The sequence below is a fragment of the Onychostruthus taczanowskii genome, unplaced genomic scaffold (assembly GCF_017590055.1).
Source record: "Onychostruthus taczanowskii isolate IOZ18803 unplaced genomic scaffold, ASM1759005v1 scaffold175, whole genome shotgun sequence".
NCBI lineage: Eukaryota > Metazoa > Chordata > Aves > Passeriformes > Passeridae > Onychostruthus > Onychostruthus taczanowskii.
In genome coordinates this window covers 1,336-19,884 of record NW_024498962.1, presented here as the reverse complement: position 1 = coordinate 19,884, position 18,549 = coordinate 1,336, and the positions used below count along the sequence as shown (strand labels likewise).

The 18,549-nt window shown below is 41.2% G+C and overlaps 1 protein-coding gene across 2 annotated transcripts in view; it reads left to right on the top strand.

Moving 5' to 3' along the window:
- The window catches only part of LSM5 (LSM5 homolog, U6 small nuclear RNA and mRNA degradation associated), a 3,071-nt gene extending 682 nt beyond the window's left edge, over positions 1-2,389 (top strand). The window contains exons 2-5 of one of the 2 annotated variants that reach the window (XM_041400212.1): positions 176-271; positions 499-526; positions 1,133-1,205; positions 2,123-2,389. In XM_041400212.1, coding sequence (XP_041256146.1) covers positions 176-271; positions 499-526; positions 1,133-1,205; positions 2,123-2,155 — 230 coding nt within the window. In that variant the 3' untranslated portion in view covers positions 2,156-2,389. Of the gene's footprint in view, positions 1-175; positions 272-490; positions 527-1,132; positions 1,206-2,122 lie in introns of both variants that reach the window. The other variant, XM_041400213.1, reaches the window with a different exon arrangement.
- The last annotated feature ends 16,160 nt before the right edge of the window (positions 2,390-18,549 follow it).

Sequence of the window (18,549 nt, the reverse complement as noted above, 5' to 3'; positions counted from 1 at the left end):
AAGAAATTCCTCCCTGTGAGGGTGGGGGGGGGCTGGGCTGTTTGTGTGGGAGAGTGGAGGGGGATTGTGTAAGGTTGTGTGGAATGTGTCTCTGTTTGTGTAAACAAACACAAAAAAATCCGTAAGGCACGAAAGACGTGCTTTGTAGAACGTATACTTTTATGTGTACCTACAGAACTTGTGGACAAGTGCATCGGTTCACGTATTCACATCGTGATGAAGAGCGACAAAGAAATTGTTGGGACACTTCTAGGATTTGATGACTTTGTTAGTATCCTTTGATGGACGTTTAAGACTGTCTGCTTTATGCTCTGACCTAAGTAATTTATAGCTCTTGAGAGTTTTGGGTTCACTGAATAGAACCTTTTTATATGGATCAGTTGTATTCTGATATTTTCAATTTTCAGGTAAAATCACATTTTTGCATAAAATGAAAATAGCATTAAATAGCCTAGTTTTAAAATCTGGGCCTTATTTTCCTTGAGACTGGATTTTCAGATATGGTGCTGGAAGATGTTACAGAATTGTAAGTATGTTTTCTGCCTCTTGTTGCTATTTAATGTTTCGTTCACTGAGGCAAAGTACTGTGTGAGGTCTGCTAGAAAAGCGTTTTTTACATTTATGGAATACTTGCCAGCTGGGTATTTTAACATTGGACCTAAAACTATATAAAGTGATCTGTTCAGGACAGCCATGTCATAGAGTAGCTGTTGCATGGTTTATACTTGTATGGGGATCCTATTGCAGTCTTAATTTTGCATGGGTTGTGTGGGAAGCTTTCCAGTAGTTAATTTGTTTTTACACTTCTTTAAGACCTAGGCAAAGATTCAACAAGGCAGCAAACTTAAATATTTTTACTTTGTCATTACATGTTGATATATCATATTCAAGAAACTGTCAAGCTTTAGCAGGTGAACACACGTCTTTGTGTACTGAGCAGAAGAGACCTTTTCAGTTTGCTTTCTGTACCTAGGTGCTCCATTTGTCAAGATCATGCTGCCGTGTAGCTGATTTAGTGTTAGTTTCTGTAATGGTCACCTTAATGCAGGGATTTCTGTCCGTTCTGTCATCAAATCTGGAGCTATTGTCTCTGGTTCTGTGTTCTTACTTACTCTTTCTAACACTCCTTCAGTGAGATCACACCTGAGGGCAGAAGAATCACAAAGCTGGACCAGATTCTGCTCAATGGAAATAACATAACTATGGTGAGTCATCAGAGGCTGCATGTGTTGACTTTCTGTGCCTGTAAATCAATTGGTGATTATATTCAACTCCTTTAAGCTGAGCTTTCCTGACAGTTCTGCAGGAAGTTTCAAGTAGCTTGTCTGCACAGCTGGCCATGAAGCCTGGACTTCCAGTACAGGGGCATTTCTAATTTTGTGGGAAGAGGAAGGCTCAAGTGGAAAGATTTGAGTCTAAGTTGGCTCTGTATGAATGAGACATTGTCTCCCTTATATTGTTTTACCTCTCTTGCACCTCTGCATTGTGTGTTGGAGCAGGTGCCATCCTGTGTTAATTTCTAAGCCTTTTATTTGGTTTGGTTATTGTTCTGCATGTTGAAAGGATAGCATACATTCTGACTCCTTGCGTGGGGTGAAATTCCTACCATCCAGTTAAGCTGGGGATGTGCTGCCCTTGAAGAAGAACCTGGTGAATTTTCAGCAAGACATAGATATGTTTCTGCATTAGATCTCATGTGTCTTTTGGACATGTATCTTCCCATATCAGGAAGTCCATGCTTTAGACTTACTCTTATTTTGATCCCAAAACCAGTGAAGCTCTTTCTCTTTAGAAGTGCTCAGCTGATAAAGATATCCATAAAAGTAGTGGTTAATCCTTTTTTTTTCCCTCTTCTTTTTCATTTTGTATGTCTTTTTCTGTTCTTAAATTCTTTGCTTTCTTCACAAGGAGATGCTGTGCTGATTTATTCCCTGCTGCTTTTTTGGTTTGTGCATCTCTGGCAATAACTGACTTCCTCTGTTGGGAGAGTCTGAAAGCCACTGTGGTCTAGCATGGAGTCTCCATGTCCTAAAATGTTTGTTGTAAAGTAATAGCTGTCCTGTATGGGTTTGTAAAGCTTAACTCTATGGCTCTAATGCAAAAATATCTTACTCGTTTATAGCTGGTTCCTGGAGGAGAAGGACCTGAAGTATGAAGACATGATATTCATATGTACTTTACATATATATATGCAAAATCTAAATAGAGATTTTGGGGTAGAAATGTTAGGGTATGGATCATTCGTTTGCTTTGCTTACGTACTTGGCATTGTACAAAAGACATTTCTTTAAGAAAAGTGCTTGTGGTAATGTTGATTTTGTAAGTTGAAATCATGACTTGTAAAGAGACACTTGAACCTCTTCTGAATAAAAGACTTTTTCTTTGTCGGTTACTGTGTTCTGTTATGTGTGTGCACAAGTTTGATAATTTTATAACTACTTGATGGAGTAGAAAAATGATGGTGGTGTTTTGATTGCCATCAGTCTTCATTTTTTCTACATCTGTTGCATTTGTTTCTGGCCCAAGTCTATATAATACACAGGTCATGAGCCATTGCTGTGCTTTGGCATACATGCAGATTCTGAGCTGGATGTTTTGTTCAAAGTCTGTGTCACTGGAAACCATGTGGCAGAGGTCCGTAGAGTTCTGAAAGCCCTTCAGACTGGGAGCATCTGTTTGATGCTCAGCAGCCTTTGGTTCTGCTGGCCTTGTGGTTCAACTCTTGTGGCAGATATTTTGTTGTCGGATATCCTTCCTTACAGCAGAGGCCCTGCAATGGCATTTGGCAAGTGAGAACAGACAGACCTGACCTGTTTCATGTTCTAGGGCTAAAAATCCTCAAGGTTGGTGTTAAAACTTCTCACTGGTGTCAGTGGTGACTCTGCTTTCACGACTTGTTGCTGCGTGTACTCAAACGGGGAGATGTCTGTGGCTGCTTGCATAGCTTGGAACACTCAGAGTGAACAGGAGTTTTGTGTCTCCATCTGTTCTCCTGTGAAATGAAAGTGTGACAGATATTGCAAGCTACTCTTCTAGGATAATTTCTGTAAGTAATTTCTGTTTTGTTACGACGCTATGCACCCAGTGTAGCTTACGCTTCTGTGGTACACCTCTCAGCTGGCTTCTGTATGTAAATGTCTTTGGAGAGGAATCAGGTGCCTGCTGTCACTGTGGACAAGGTGGGTGCAGCATGGGCTCACGTGGGCAGGATGTGCTTCCCAGAAGAAACTTGATACTGCCTCAGTTTTTGCTTGATTGGCTGTGTTTTGTTCTATTCACTCCAAGAAGGAGTGCTTAGACTTTCCAGAAGATGTTTTAATCCCTGACTCATGTCTGCAGAGGTCCCTCTAAAGATGGTTTGTGCGCTGTTAGTCCTTTCTAAGATGAAACGTTTTTTCACTGGCAGCTGAGAATACAAAGTATTCCAGGTGGGTCTGGTTTTCTGGTTTGCTTTGCATTCATTATTCCTGTAGCCTGTTGTTTGGAAGTGCAGCTAATAAGCCTGTCCAGTCAGTAAGTAGTGGTGGTTTTTATTCTTCCTCCCCTAGAAATCCAAGTGCTTAATTGTACTACACTGTGTTCTTGTGGACACTGATTCTCTCTGGGATACTGTTCAGGGTGCCACCACATGTAGGTAATTTAAAATAATAACCTTAGAATTCAAAAAGATAGAAAACTGAATGAGGCTTTAAGTTTAGGGCAAGATAATTGTCATGTTAAATAACTTCGGGGTTATGGCATGCGCAGTGGTGATTCAGATTTATGTGTTGCTTTCTGTTTTTCTTTAGGATAGCACTGGTTGCAGTGATCTTTAGTTCTACTACCTGGCTGTCTTAGTATGGAGAAAGTTCCCTTCTGCCTTCTATTTTAGTATACTTGCTCATTCTGGTTTGGGTATAATATCCTCACTGAAATTATTACAATGACTCTTGTCAGTCCCAGGTCACTGGTAATTTTTAACACAGTGCTTCCAAAACTTATAATTGTAATTTAGCAGTCGCATCAGTAACATGTTATTTTGCAGGTGTAACAATATTTTGGTCAATTGAACTACAGTCCGACACAATGTAAGCAGAGAACACTAGAATATTTATTCCAGTTTCAATTCCAATTAATCTGACCTTGAGGCAGTTGATAAAAGGAGCCAGCAAATATTTTCAGGAGCTTGCTTTGACATTTTCGAACTACCAAAATGAACAGGAAACAAAATTCAGCTTTGTTTTGACTGGTGCTGCATTAATGCTGGGCCACACTTTTGCTTTTTGCTAAAAGAGAAAATGGATTTGAATTAATAATTTATCAACAGATTCTGCAGCTTGATGTCATTTTCATGAAGATGCTATGGTTGATTAATTAAACTGTTAGGAACAAAATCAGGGATTCAAAAACAATGCCATTTTATTTCAGAGGTTCTTGCTTATATTTGTACAATATATTGCATAATTCTCATTTTTCTGCAAAGCTTAATATATATTTCATGGCTTTTTTCTAAAAACTTTTATAAGCTCACATTCTCTTGAAGCCTTCTAGAAGCTCAAAATAAGCATTACAAATGAAGTATTTGTTGTTTTCACAGGAAAACAGTTACAAGAAAACACAAAAACATACCTGTTTAATCCATTATGAAGAAATATTCAAGCAGATGGAATATTATCTTCATATATCAGTACTTAATACAATTTGTTAATTGTTTTCTTTTTTATATAATGTATTTAATCAAAATTTAAACATATATTTAAATATGGCAAAGTACCGTAGTTTTATTCCAATTAATGGGTTCCAGAGTAACCTTTTTAAATATAATTCAAACCTGTAAACATTAGTCAGTGTTTGGTTTTGTGTGCTTCTTTTAATAGATCCTCATATTTTGTTTTCAGTACTGATTAAAAAGAGTGGCCTTCAGCAGCCATTAAGTGCAAAGTGATTTGGCAATCCTGTTGTCACCTGCATTCCCCTGGCATTCCATTTGGTGAAGAAGTTGATGTGGCAGCAGTCCCTGCACAGGAAGAGGAAAACACAGATTATAAGGATTTATAAATAAGCAGTTAAAATGTTTTTCCATTTTCCATCCAATATACTAGTAAGCACTGTTATATTGTTGTGATTTAGGAATGTGACTCCTCAGTTCAGTGCCCCTCTGAGGCTCTCCCAAACTGTGTGCAGTTTTTGACCATGCCAGAGGCTGATGCATGGTAAGGAACATGATATCTACTCAATACTGTGGTCTCTGGCCCAGAGGTCTATGAGACTACTTTTGAAATTAATCCCATTGTCTGACTCAGGTCTTTCTGGAGTTCCATGTCACCACAGGCCTTGCTTTTCAAGACCCGGGGTGGTGTTTGGGCACAGGGTACATCTCAGCCATCCGGTGGTGGATTCCGCCCCTGCCAGCACATACTGCTTGCCTTCACAGGTTTGTGGGAGTGCAGTCTTAACTAGCCAGGCCTACCCATATTTGTATTTTGAGCACTATTCCCCATACCACAGAGGCTTTACTTGGCCTGCTTGATTGCAGTGCATGTTTCACAGCTAAGGATAATCTGTGAAATAGTGCCCGTGGTTAAGTCCACCCCTCAGTCACGAGCCCGTCTGTATTGTTGCATCTCTTGTCTGATGACCTGAAGCACCATGGGCACAATGAGCCAGAAATAATTCACCTTTATGTTGCCAGTTCAGATCCACCTGAGACACTTTAACCTTGGCAACCCAATCCATGTGTCCATTGTTGTGATGTTCTTCAGCAGCCCAACTCACAGGTGCTTGTGCATCTACATGATGTGCTTTTACAGCCAGCTTTTCTCTCCGAGCAATGATGTCTTGTCAATCTTCAGCAGCCCAGACAGGTTAACCTCTGTTCTACTAATTTATGTTTTTCCCTTGATCCAGCCACCCTTACAGAGCATTTGCTGCTGTTCAGTGGTCAGTGTAGAGGTAGGATGCTGGCCGTTTCTCTTGTTTAGTGATATCTAAAGCCATTGGGATGGCTTTCAGGTCTGCAAATTGACTTGATCCACCTTGTCCTGCAGTAGTTTCTGCAACTTGCCATGTAGTATTCCATATAGCAGCTTCCTATTTTTGATTTATCCCCAAGATATAGCAGGAACCAGTGACAGCGTTTTCCAATGATGAGGGCATGATGAGGGCATCTTCCTGTTTCTGGTAGCTGATTTTATGGTGGGGCCTCCTCAGCACATCGCCTTTTTGTCCTCCGCCTCTGATGATTGTCCAAAATGTTTGGCTTCCTTGATTTCTAAGATCCCTGGGTGATTGGTATTTCCTATTTGAGCTTGCTGGGTGGTCATCACAACTCACTTACTCCATGTAGCATCAGTGCCATGATGTGTGGCAGGGACTTTCCCTCTCAACACCCAGCCCAGCACTGGCAGTCAGGGTGCCAGGAAGAGCTGTGCTTTGGTGCCAATCACTTGCAAAGCACCTCAAAACCCTTCATAAGCTGCCAGGATCTCTTTGTCAGGTAGGGTATAACACGCCTTAGATCTCTTGTATCTCTGAATCTGGAATCTCACTGGTCATCTTGAAGTCTCCCTGGGTACTTCCTGCCAGAGACTCCAGGAAAGACCATTCTCCCTATCTGCAGTGTAGAGCAAATTTTTCACATGTGCTGCTATCCTGACTGGCCCAACGGTTACTGCATGAAGAATCTCCTGTTTAGATCATTCAAAAACCTGTTACTGTTCAAGACCCCGCTTTAAATTATTCCATGTCACATAATATTGATAGGGTTTACAATCTGACTGTAATCTGTAACATGCATCCTCCAGAAACCTGCAGAGGCTAGGAAAACCTGTGCTTGCTTTCTGCTGGTTGGTGGGGACATAGCTCTTTGTTTGTTTACCATGTTCATTGAATCTGATGACATGCCTCTTGCTATTTTACTTCTAAAAGCTGAATTTCTTGGGCAGATCCCTTGAGTTTGCTTTGCTTTATGGCAAAAATGGCCTTTAGGAGGATCTGGATTTTCTTCTCTCCTCTCTTGAAGAACTTCCTTTGCTGTGTTGCCCCATACCATATCACTGATGTACTTCAAGTGTTCTGGAGCCTCACCCTTTTCTAGTGCAGCCTGGATCAGCCCATGGCAAACATGGGCTGCGTTTCCACCCCTAGGGCAACAGTCTGTTAGTCTCCACTCTCCATTGGACTTACACATTGGCCATATAGGACTACTAAGGAGACAGCAAATCTTGCTGACCACTCCCTGGCTCTCCAGCTCTCAAATCATCCCCTGGGTGGGGGTCACGAAGTCCTGGTTGGTGTGATACTGCTGACACTGTGCTGTTGTAGTAGCCACTAGCACCTGTTGTTCTTCAGCCCTCAGCAGTCCCACAGCAAAGGGTCCTCTGAGAGACGAGGCAAGATCATCCTTGAGAGAATACCTTTCCCTCACACTTGACACAAACTGTCTCCAGGGGCTGAGAGTTTCTGTACTCTTCCCAGTCCTCTTGGCAATGCCCATATTCCAGGACAGAGATGCCAGCTGCTTGGCTTCACTGCCATTCAGTTTCATATCACAGGCCACAACAATCCAGAATTAGAGCAGGCAGGTCACCAGCAGCTCTCTCCTGACTAGTGACTGAAATCTATTTGTATATCTCACAGCTCACCTGAGGATTAGGATCAGGTGATTATCTCTGGCCCTGCCTTTTCCTCCTGTTTTGAGGGCTCTGTTTCCTTTTCATCCTTCATGCAGTGAGCTGATTACATGTTTGATTTCTTTTTCTGTATAGGGTTGACTGCTACTGGCAGGGGTTGTTCCTCTGGTTCAGCAGCAGTTTGAGTGGCCATGGTGCCTGTTGGTCTGCTTCCTTTCTCCACCCCTGGGAATGATGTCTACTGGTGAGCAGTGTCCAGTAAACAGTAGCCAGGACAGAACATAAGTTCGTGCCTCGCTAGAGCTACTACAGCATTTTTCTTTGACATATTTCATCACTTTAACAGGTTGTTAAAGTGATGTAGTTGTTCACAGGTGAACTGCTAAACTATAGGTGAAGTCCTCCCAACACTTGCTTGTGTCTTCCTGCGTTCCATGCCACTCATTACTATCCCACCTTAGGGCAGATCTCTGAATAACCTCCCTAGATATCTTTCTTGGCTCTAAATATGGTGTGCACTACACTGAGGAGACCTAGCAGACCTAGCAACAAGAACATACTTTCCTTAACATCTCAAGGGAATTCAGAATTCTTAAAAGCTGTTGTAGTAGGCATGAAGGGGTAAATGGATGTGAAAGGCTGGAGAAAATCATCCTCCTCTTTCCCCCGCCTTAGACTGGATACTTTTAATAGTGGACTCCCAAGGATAGCGCATTAGGGGTGGGAGAGCAGCTCTGAATACACATCCCAAATGATCCTTGATATTCTCACATGATGAGCTGATATCAGACAGTGCAGCAGAACAATCCTGATCCCGCTCCATGCTCCGAAAAAGAGAAACACAATGGGCACACAGTGCATATATGGAGATGTATTTAGTTTCTATTGGCTAGACTTTGGTGCTGAAGGGCTACAGGGATGGCTTCTGTGAGAGGCTGCTGGAACCTTCCTCACTGTCTGGCAGAGTCAGTGCTAGCTAGATCCAGGACAGGTGTGTCACTAGCCAAGACTGGGCCAATCAGAAATTATGGTAACGCCTCTGTGACAACATATTTAAGAAGAAGGAAAAAAAAAAGTTTTTGCACAAATGTAACTGTGGCCAGAGAAGGGCAGAAGAATATTCGAGAGGAACAACTCTGCAGACACCAAGGTAAGTGGGGAAGGAGGTGGGGAGTTGAGATCCACCTGCAGTTTGTGGAGGAGAGCCACACTCAAGTGAATGCCAAGAAGAGGCTGTGAATTCGTGGAAGGCCTGTGCTGAAGCAGGCTGCTGGCAGGACCTGCAGACCCATGGAGAGAGGAACCCATGATGGAGCAGGTTTCCTGGTAGGACTTGTGACCCTTTGGAGGACCCATGTTGGAGCAGCCTGTTCCTGAAGCACATGGTAGAAGAGTAATTCCTGTTGCAGCAGTTTGTGAAGAACTATTGCGGATGGGATAGACTCACATGGGAGAAGTTCATGGAGAACTGTCTCCAGCGAGAGGGACCCCATACTGGAGCATGAGAAGGATGCCTCTCCCTGAGCAGCAGCAGAAACACACAATGAACTGACTGTCCATCCCCTGTCTCCCTGTGATGCTGAAGGGGAGGAGGTAGAGCTGGGAAGGAGGTAGAGGTAGGGGGAAGGTAATTTTGCTTTATTTCTTGTTATTGTTCTCTGATTTTGTTAGTAATAAATTCAATGAATATCCCTAATTTTAGCTGGTTTTGCCTGTGACAGTATTTGGTGAGTGATCTCTCCTGGTCCTTAGCTCATGAACCCTTTTTTATATTTTCTCTCCCCTGTCTATCTGCAGAGCGGATGATAGAGCGGCTTTGGTGGGTGTCTGGTATCCAGTCAGCGACACCCCACCATGGAATTAGGTAGCACACCCACATGAGTAGACCAAGCAGCATTGTGACCAGTGGCTCTGTACCTAATACAACTAATGTTTAGATCAAATTGTTTCCAGCTCACACTGGCTGTTGTTGTGGCTTAGGAATGGTACTCCCCAGTTCAGTACCCCCATGGAGACATTACCAAACCACACACTGTTCTCTCCCCCATGCCGCTGCAGTGTGCTGGAGAGGAGAATTGGAGGCGTGAAAGGTAATGGTCATTGGTTAAGATAAGAACAACTTACTTGAAACAGCAATGAGATACAAAACCAAATGGTAACAGCAATAATACTAATATCAGAGGGTATAACAAAAGAAAAAATTCACATGGAAAAAACCCCCCGATAATAGACAATATTAGACAGCTCCCTTTGCCACATTTTCTTGACTGGAAGAACTCCTTCTCTCCAGAACAGAGTCCCTTTTCCCTGCTCCTGGCAGTGATGTGAGGTGGTATGGAATAACCTAGCCATGCTTCCTCCTGGCTACTGCAAAAGATTAACCCTGTCCTGGCCAAAATGAGAACATATATACTGACTTCAGTATTTAACACCTAGTGATGAAAAAAACGCCTCTTTCCCCCAGATTTGGCATTGTTGCCCCTTAAAGCCCTGACTGACCAGCCATGCAGATCAAGAGCCCCAGCCAGAGGACACCAGAGCTTATTCCTGACCTACCAGCAAGTCAGTTATTATCTTTCTTTCCTCTGGGAGTTGGCACAGATAGGACCTTGTCCCACTACTGAATCTGTACCTCCTCTGGCAACTAAATAGCAACTGCAGTTCCCTTCCAATGGCTGCGGCCATAAGATCTTACTGTGATTTCACTAGTTCTTCATGTACTCAGTGAACTCTTAAACGCAAGCATGAACAAGACATAGAGAAAATTATCTTTTTAACACTCTTAGCAGAAGGCACACTAGAACATTTCCTGCAGCAAGACATGTGGCAGCTTCAGAAAAATGAGACATTTTATTGATTGTCTTCCTTACACTCTTGAAATAAATCCCTAATCCTAAGTGGAAAGCACAAAGTAGTCACACAGGCAATGCTACAGGAAATGTATCTAACTTGACAAAAAATGAGAAGTTATTAAAAACCATACTTAGTTCGCTGTTTAGAAAAGTTTATTTTCTGTATGTTGTTTCCTGTATAAAATAGTTCTGCCTTAACAGAATTAACTAGGTTGACTGCCTTGTTAATATTTCTCCCCTTACATCATCATTGGGTATCTGATCTGGACCTTCTAAAAGTCATAAAATAACTGTATTCAGTGTTTTCAGCAAAAGAGTAATCATAAACACACTTCTAACAGCACTAATCTCCCAAGGTTACCCAACTCTTGTTAAAACATTAATAACATGACATGCAAGTTAGCTCTCTAAAAGTAGATTTTAGTTCCCAGCACTTACTTTCCAGCTCTTTTTTTTTCTTTAAATGCTTTTTCCGGTCAATGGCAGCCAACTCAGCTTTCAGCATCTGGTAGTGTTTCCGGATTTCCTGCATTTTTGCTTGGAGAATTGTAATGCGCTCGGTGCTACTCAAATTTTGCAAGTCAGCTGTAAGTTAAACAATTTCTGTTAATTATTGCATTGCAGCAGTGCATTGAAGCCTTCTGAGGCTTCGATGAAGGGGGAGGTACTGAAATCTTCGTGATGTACTTTGAGGCAGCAGGCAGCAAGGCTGAGAAACAACAACTGCTGTTTATTATCACTATCTTGACTGCCACAAATGCACTGAAACTTCTTACAAGAAATCGTAAACAAGTACTGGTTCATTATGGCAAAATGGAAGGGGAAGATTTAAAAATTAATAATCTTAGAGGCTGAACAAGAAACGGAGAACAAGGAGTAAACAGCAAGAAAGGAAAACTATCAGGATATACGACAAAATGAAGCAAATGGGGGATGGAGTGATTTTAGAGGAAAAAATCCTCAAGACCAGAAAATTCCAAAAGCCATCTTATAGTATATTGCAAGATCGCAAGAGGCATGTCTCAAAGAAGATACTTACACACTTGAAAACTCCATTTGCAACCTTTGGGCAAATGATTATCACGTTCTTTTAGATTAGACTCCGTCTCTCCACTTTGCCCACATTTTCCTGTGGGAAGGTAGATTGTTACAAAACAAAGCAACTTTCCCACCCAACCCAAAGCTCACCAGGAGCTGTCTCACTCTAAAATGACATAATCCATCCTGGTGTAGCAGCTTGGCACACAGCTCTCTGCACCATGGGTGCCCAGGTGCAGGATCGCAAACCAGGTCTGTAATGGGGCCCCTCTAATTCTGGCATGCTGGGAAAGGGAAACCTTGCACTGGAAACACCGGCCAGTTAGTTGTTGTGCACGTAGACTCAAATCTGTTCTGTGGATTTATGGGAACCAAAGTCCTACAGACCTAGAAGGTTGATAAAAGTAGGAGACTGTGGCTCCACAATCCGTCACAAAAACTGGCAGGTATTTAACTGATTGTGTGTGTGCAAGAACATAAGGAGGTAGGGTAGGGACACACTTCCTGGAAGGAGATTCTTGAATACGATCCAGCTGCTCAAGGTTCGTATAGCCATAGTCCACTCTACTCTCCAACTGGATCACGACAGCAGTGCACTTATTGCTTTAGAATCACAGCCATAAATAAATTGCCTGCATCAGAAAATAAGGCAAAGAGGCACTGTAATGTGTTCATGTAGGTGCCAAAATTATCCACATGTTTTTACTTATGGAGCTATATAGTCTTTAAAAGACTTTGCAAGACTGGTTATTACATCCTAGCTCCTATTCACCTTTTTTAATATTCATTTCAAACAAATAACATGGTACTTTCACACACTTTATTTCACACTGAGCTGCTGTACTTACTACTTTTATTCTTCTTTTTGATGTTCACTGATGTTTTGAGGCTTGTTTTCTGCTTTTTGGAGGACCTGTCTCTTCTCTGAGCTTTTTGAAGGTTTTTTTGGCCTCTAAACACTATAAAGGAGGAAAAAGACCCCAAAAAGTAGAAAGAAATGGAAATAACAACAATTTTAAAAAGTCTAATTTTCTCTGCGTTTTTCTTAAAATATATACATCTGTGATTAACAAAGCAATAGAGATATATTTATTGAGGGCTGCCTATTGATGTCATCCAAACTCTCACCTTTGTTGAATGAAACACATTTTATTGCGTTCTTTTAGAACATTTCCAGATGAATTATAGTAACACACCTTAAGGGCATTTTGAGGAAATTCAGTGAATTGTTAACTGAAATCTGTTGCTATGAAGAAAACAAGGAGTATAGTCAGACAAGCATTTTCTTCCTCAGTGTTAAAATTTTTTCAGGTTCTACAGAACAGTGAAAGCACCTGTATTTTTGATGAACTGCAAAAGAGCCTGTCACTTTCACAAAAAATCTTTTGGATCCAGCCTTGCCAACAGTTAAAATGCAGGCAGCAGTACACTGACATCATGTGCACATGTGTTGACTGTGTTTATTATCCTCTTCTCTCTGGTGGTCTCATCTGGATGAATCTCAAAATCGCATGAATGTGAAACCCAGCTAAGAAGGTCAATGTTTGATATCAGCTTGACTTCCACTTTTCAGAACATTAACTTCACAAGGGGCAATGGTTGCCCAAACATGCCATAACTGGCACTTTCTCCCGCAAATGAATTAGCTTATAGAGAATCAAGCTTTATGCAAGAAACAGCATCTTCTACTTGTAAACAGGGCACTCAAAATGCTTTCATCTTGCTGCAATAAATATTCCTTACACAATGTATTACGGATTATTCTGGGCCTTTCTTTTCAGGTCCAGTATAAAATATTATTCTTACATACTTTTTTTCCTCATTGAAACCATCACAATTCCTAACAAAATGCCAAGAAACTTCCTGGCAGTTGTATTTTTTCACTAGATGATTACACCATTTCCACACAGTTCAAGTAGACAGTAGGCTACTATTTCCTACAAAAATTCACTTCCCAGCAGCAAAACTATAACAATGGTAAAATGAGAGTTGCTTAGGTTGAAGACAGCTCTTTTTACCCTTTCCTTTACCATTTTCAGCATGCTCTGGCTCTGATTGATTACCACTACTGGAGCTGGCACTGGCATCAAAACCTTTTGAAGAAATATTTCGGTGAGACTGGAGATCTTGCATCTGCCCCGCAGTATTCTTTGCCTCTGCTGTGCCATGTGTTTCACTTGTAATGTTTTGTATCCCTTCTTGATCTGGTGGCAGACTCCCAGAGTCAGTGAGAGTGGATTGATGGTTACTGTACTCTGCTGCAGCTACAGTGGAAGGTGACTCAAGAGTTGGAGCGCTATTTTGCACTAAATACTCCTCTTCCTTCTCTCCGTCAGTTTTATTCTAGGTGAAAGAACAGATGAAAAACCCTTCCCATCTGAGCAATTACAAGACTGCCACCTTACAATCATGCAGTGCTTACAACTTGTTAAACATTCGATGTGTAGAGGAAAGCTCTCCTCTTCGTTTAAAAGACTACAAGTACCTTCCTACAGTCCATGCTGAGACCTTTCTATTGAAGACAGGAGCTTTGTCAACACCCAGAGAGCTGTGAAAGCAAAGGCAGCCGTGCTGTAGAAGCAGAGGGGCTGCAGGGTGACAGGCTCAGCCCGGCAGCCGTTGGGCAGTTGGGCAGTTTATGGCCGTTGGGCAGTTGGGCTGTTCCTTGGCACTGCGGTTCCAGAGGTTCCACCACATTCCACGGCAGGGAAAGGAGGGGGAGAAGGTGAACCAGCAGGAGCACTGACTCCTGTGGCAGAAGGAAATTCTTCCTTGTAGCCCACTGCCTGAGGAAACTAACCTATACCTAAATATCAGTTAAAAAATAAATTTGAAGAAAATGCTCTGAAATAAAATGATATGGATACACAGGAGTCCTGTTTGCTCTTGAGAATGAGCAGAAGGAGCTCCCAAATTTCACCCCATCAAGTTGGCTTCCAACACTGAAATGTATTCTTCTAATTTGCTTTCTATTAAGTCATGCATAACTTTAATAAAGAGAAGGGAAGGGAAGGGAAGGGAAGGGAAGGGAAGGGAAGGGAAGGTGAAAATCCCCAAATCTTTATGGGAAAAGTTTTCATTTTTAAAAGGCTGGGAAGCCACTCTTCCTGTCATGTATTTATATTCCAATCAAAAGGAAACAGATTGGGTTGTACTTAAGAATGTATCAAGCCAAATTTGGGAGTAACAAGGGCAAAAAATGGAGTGAAACTACCTTTATTTTCTTTTATTCTAATTTTTGGTACTTTCATTTGGTCTGCCTTTATCATTCATCATACATAAACACAAATCTAAATTGTACATGTTTATGCTTTTTAGCAGCAAATTAAGACATTTGTAAGAGAAATTACTAGAAAAAAAAAAAGAAAATCGGGAGCCATATAAAATGGAATTCAGATTTTAATAAATCAGTCACTTGTGTACTTTTCAATCTGCTAAGTTTCAGTCAAGGTTCAATTCTGTATGTATTGGGACACAGAGGATGACACTGACAGGTAAGAGGAAAAGTTGTGTTTTTTCCAGTCAGCACTGAACAGTAGAGTCACAGGTCAAACACACCACCCAAATGACAATTTGGTGTGGATCTCTAGCAGGTTTACTTCATATATATACCTTAAAAATTTAACAATAAGATAAATTCTTACAACTAGATAAAATGTGACCAGGTAATAAAAATTGTTATGAGTAAACACTGTAGTTATGAGTAAAAAGTTATCTATTTTTTTTAAGGTTGCAGAGTTAAAACAAGTTGAACCAGTTGCTGTTAAGTTAGCTTCATCTTGAAGCCACCTATTGTTGAGAGTTCTTCTTCAATTACCTGTTAATGGTTGGTGATTAGGCATTGTCCCCCTGATGCTTGCCAGGGAGTGACACCAGGCCCCGCAGGTAGCAGCGGGGGGAGTGACATCAGAGCTAATATGCAGATGAGAATGCATTTCACCAAATTTTGCAATTTCTCAGGAAAAAAACCCTAAAAACAACAAGCCAACATAGAACTAAGTGATGTCTAAAGATGAGGAACTTAATCCAGTATCTGCTAAGATCCTTTTTACTCCTCACCCTAACCTCAAAAGATGTTAACTAGAGAGAGGACCTGAAATATTAGATGGAAAAAGTGGAATCTCCTAATCTCCCATGAGGACAGAAGCCCCAGCTCTGCCTGCAGACCAGTGGACACAGCTACATCACCCTCTTCCTCCGTGCTACTCCTGGGAGCAGCGGTGGGGTGAGCACGACCTGTCGGTTTCTCCCCACCTGAGCTGATTCTTTTTAATAAAGGCGTTAAAAAGGAGAATGATCTCCTGCCCCATTTATTTTTTTCTCTTTTAAGCCTGAGTGTCCGCAAAGTGGGTATTTGGAGTGGCTAACCCACTTGGAGTCACTAATTTTCAAGTCACTGACTTTGCACTAAGACTTTTACATGCTTTTTCAGTTCAAGGCTTCCATTTTAGATCAGAATGATACAAAGCAAACACTATTCCCTAATACCAAGTATTAACAATAGGCATCTTGTGATCTGAGGTTGGGTCTGTTCAATCCAAAACCAAAGAGGTACATTCTGAGAGATTGCCATGTAGAACCTCCACAGAATTCCTAGAGGGAAAATAAGGAACAAAGAGAATTTTTCCAGCTGCTAGATTTATACTCCCAAAGGTATAACATTCTCAGGAAGACAAGGGACCTCAAGGAAGTAGCAAGCCTTGGCAAATTCACTGAAAAGTTCCAGGACTCCTCTGTGTAGCTCATAACATGAAATAATCTGGTTTTTTTTTTTGTTTTTTTTTTTGTTTTTTTTTTTGTTTTTTTTTTTGTTTTTTTTTTTGTTTTTTTTTTTTTTTTTGGCTGTGATCAAAGAAAGGACAAGAGTTAATTTCATATCCAAATACTGGAATATTAGATGAGGGCTCCATTTTAAAATTTAATTTATTTTAAAATAATTTCCCTTCTTCCCCCTCTTCCCACCACAACATACACTACCCTTCAGAACTTGAAATTTCATAATATGTGCTCCATTTTATTTCAGTGGCTGACTCTAAAGTAAAAAAAAAACCTTGTATATTGGTAAATGTGGGAAATGGATTTGTAGAGAGTTGGCAGGGCCTGACAGACGGCCTACACAGTATATACACATATGCAAACCTTGAGACAAGAAATGCTGACTTAGAAATGCCATGGAATAAGACAAATATTATTGAGACAGAAATGGAGCTAGAAAAAAGTTTCAAAAGATGGCCTGGCAAATAAGACTAGATACTTTAGAGAAATAGAACTATGAAAGATGCATTGTATTGGGACCCAGGAGGAGTAGTTTTAGATTATTGGCTTTAAGCGTCTAGAGCATAGCGTAGCAAATAGTGAACAGGCCAAGAAATGCTTATAGTGTATTGTAATTAAGAAATAGTCAGCTCCTGATTGTGATAATGTGAGTTATAACATCTGCATTTTCTCACCCTTCTCATGAGACTAAAAATAAAATAAAAGTTTTTAAAATGCCTCTCCATTGCCCCATCTCTGGGTCAAGAAAAAAGTATTGTCTGACAGGTAAAGTTTCAACAAACTGAGAAAGAAATTAGTACTTGGACATGCAGCTTCCTGAAGGGAAGAAAGAACAGTGTTGACAAGAATAAGCCTAACTTTTAAATGCCTGAAATACTCAAAAATAACATGTTTTGTGATATTGTGCCATATGTTACATAGAGTTAAAACAAACACAGCTCATTAGTATTTGAACTTCATTGCCCACTATGCTTAGAAATGTTGCTTGAAAGCACTTTGTGTCAAAGACTGGGTTCCTGTAGATCACTGTAGATATAGATCAAAATCCTACAAAAAAAAAATCAGTGTCAAAACCAGCAATAGTGAGACTTTTCTCCTTGGCACTTGCTTCCAGGTGCTTCTGGAAATCACCAGGCCTAGATACAAAGATGTGTATTCAATGGAGGGAGAGAAGCATCATGTTTAGCTCTAATTGTGACCTTTGCTAGCAGATCTTACTAGCAGTTAATAAATTACATTTGTTCTGCTCTCAGCTAGAGCTAGGATAGGAATCAAAGTCTAGGTCACAGAAGAAGGCCACATGAGCCTCAGCCTTTCCAGAAGAGGAAAAACACAAAGTACAGTGAATTTACATTTGGTTTACAGGATTTTTTTTACAGATCTAAAGACAAGTGATGAAGCTTAAAAGATGACAGCCAAGGAAAATCAACAGATGTGCTAAAACTGAGTGAAGAGGAAGGAGACTTGAAAATTAACTTAAAAGCTGCACAGAAAGGTTCTCTACTTTTTGAATTTGCTTCAAGTTTTAAATGGCAAAATCTAGGAGTACTTCCAACTTATTTCTATTAATTCTAGTATAAAGACAATCAAAATCATGTACTCCTGCTTACATTAAGTAAAGCACAAGAAGCCATTAGACTAAGAAAAATTCTGTTAGAAAGCTGAGGCAGCCTTAATGTAGGAGGAGCGGGGAGGCGTGAAAATTTGGCCTGTGGGAACCATTCAAGGAGCATCCAGTCCATGAGCAGTCCTTCACTGCAGTATCCCAGCAGTCAAAATGGGGCCACAGATTGGCGGGAAAAGTGCCGGGGCAGTGAGCCGTGGGTAGCAGGCACTCCTCCATCAACCTGGTCACTGGCAGGTGTGACACACTGGGTGCATGTCCAACACCTGGCAACAGCAGTCTGGCCCTGACATGGGAAAAGGCCAAGGAGGCAGCAGAGGGGAAACAGTGCTCTGCAGGAGGCCCTGATGGCTCCACCAAGCGGGATGAGGAGGCCCAGAGGGTTCCTGGGGTGGTCTTGGGTTTTCCGCTTTCAGGATGACCGGAGAGTCCATTTTTCCCAGCTTGCCAGCTGAAGAAAGAGTCGGGATTCTTCGGCTCATGTTCACAAGGTTGTATATTATCCATTATCTAAAATATTTTCTCTCAGATTTCTGTCTAACAGGTCTGTCTGAGGCACACTGCCCTGCCCTGAGGCAGTGCTATCTCTTTATACTAAAAACTATATGTACTTTATTTACAGTTATTCTCAAATACCTATAATCTATAT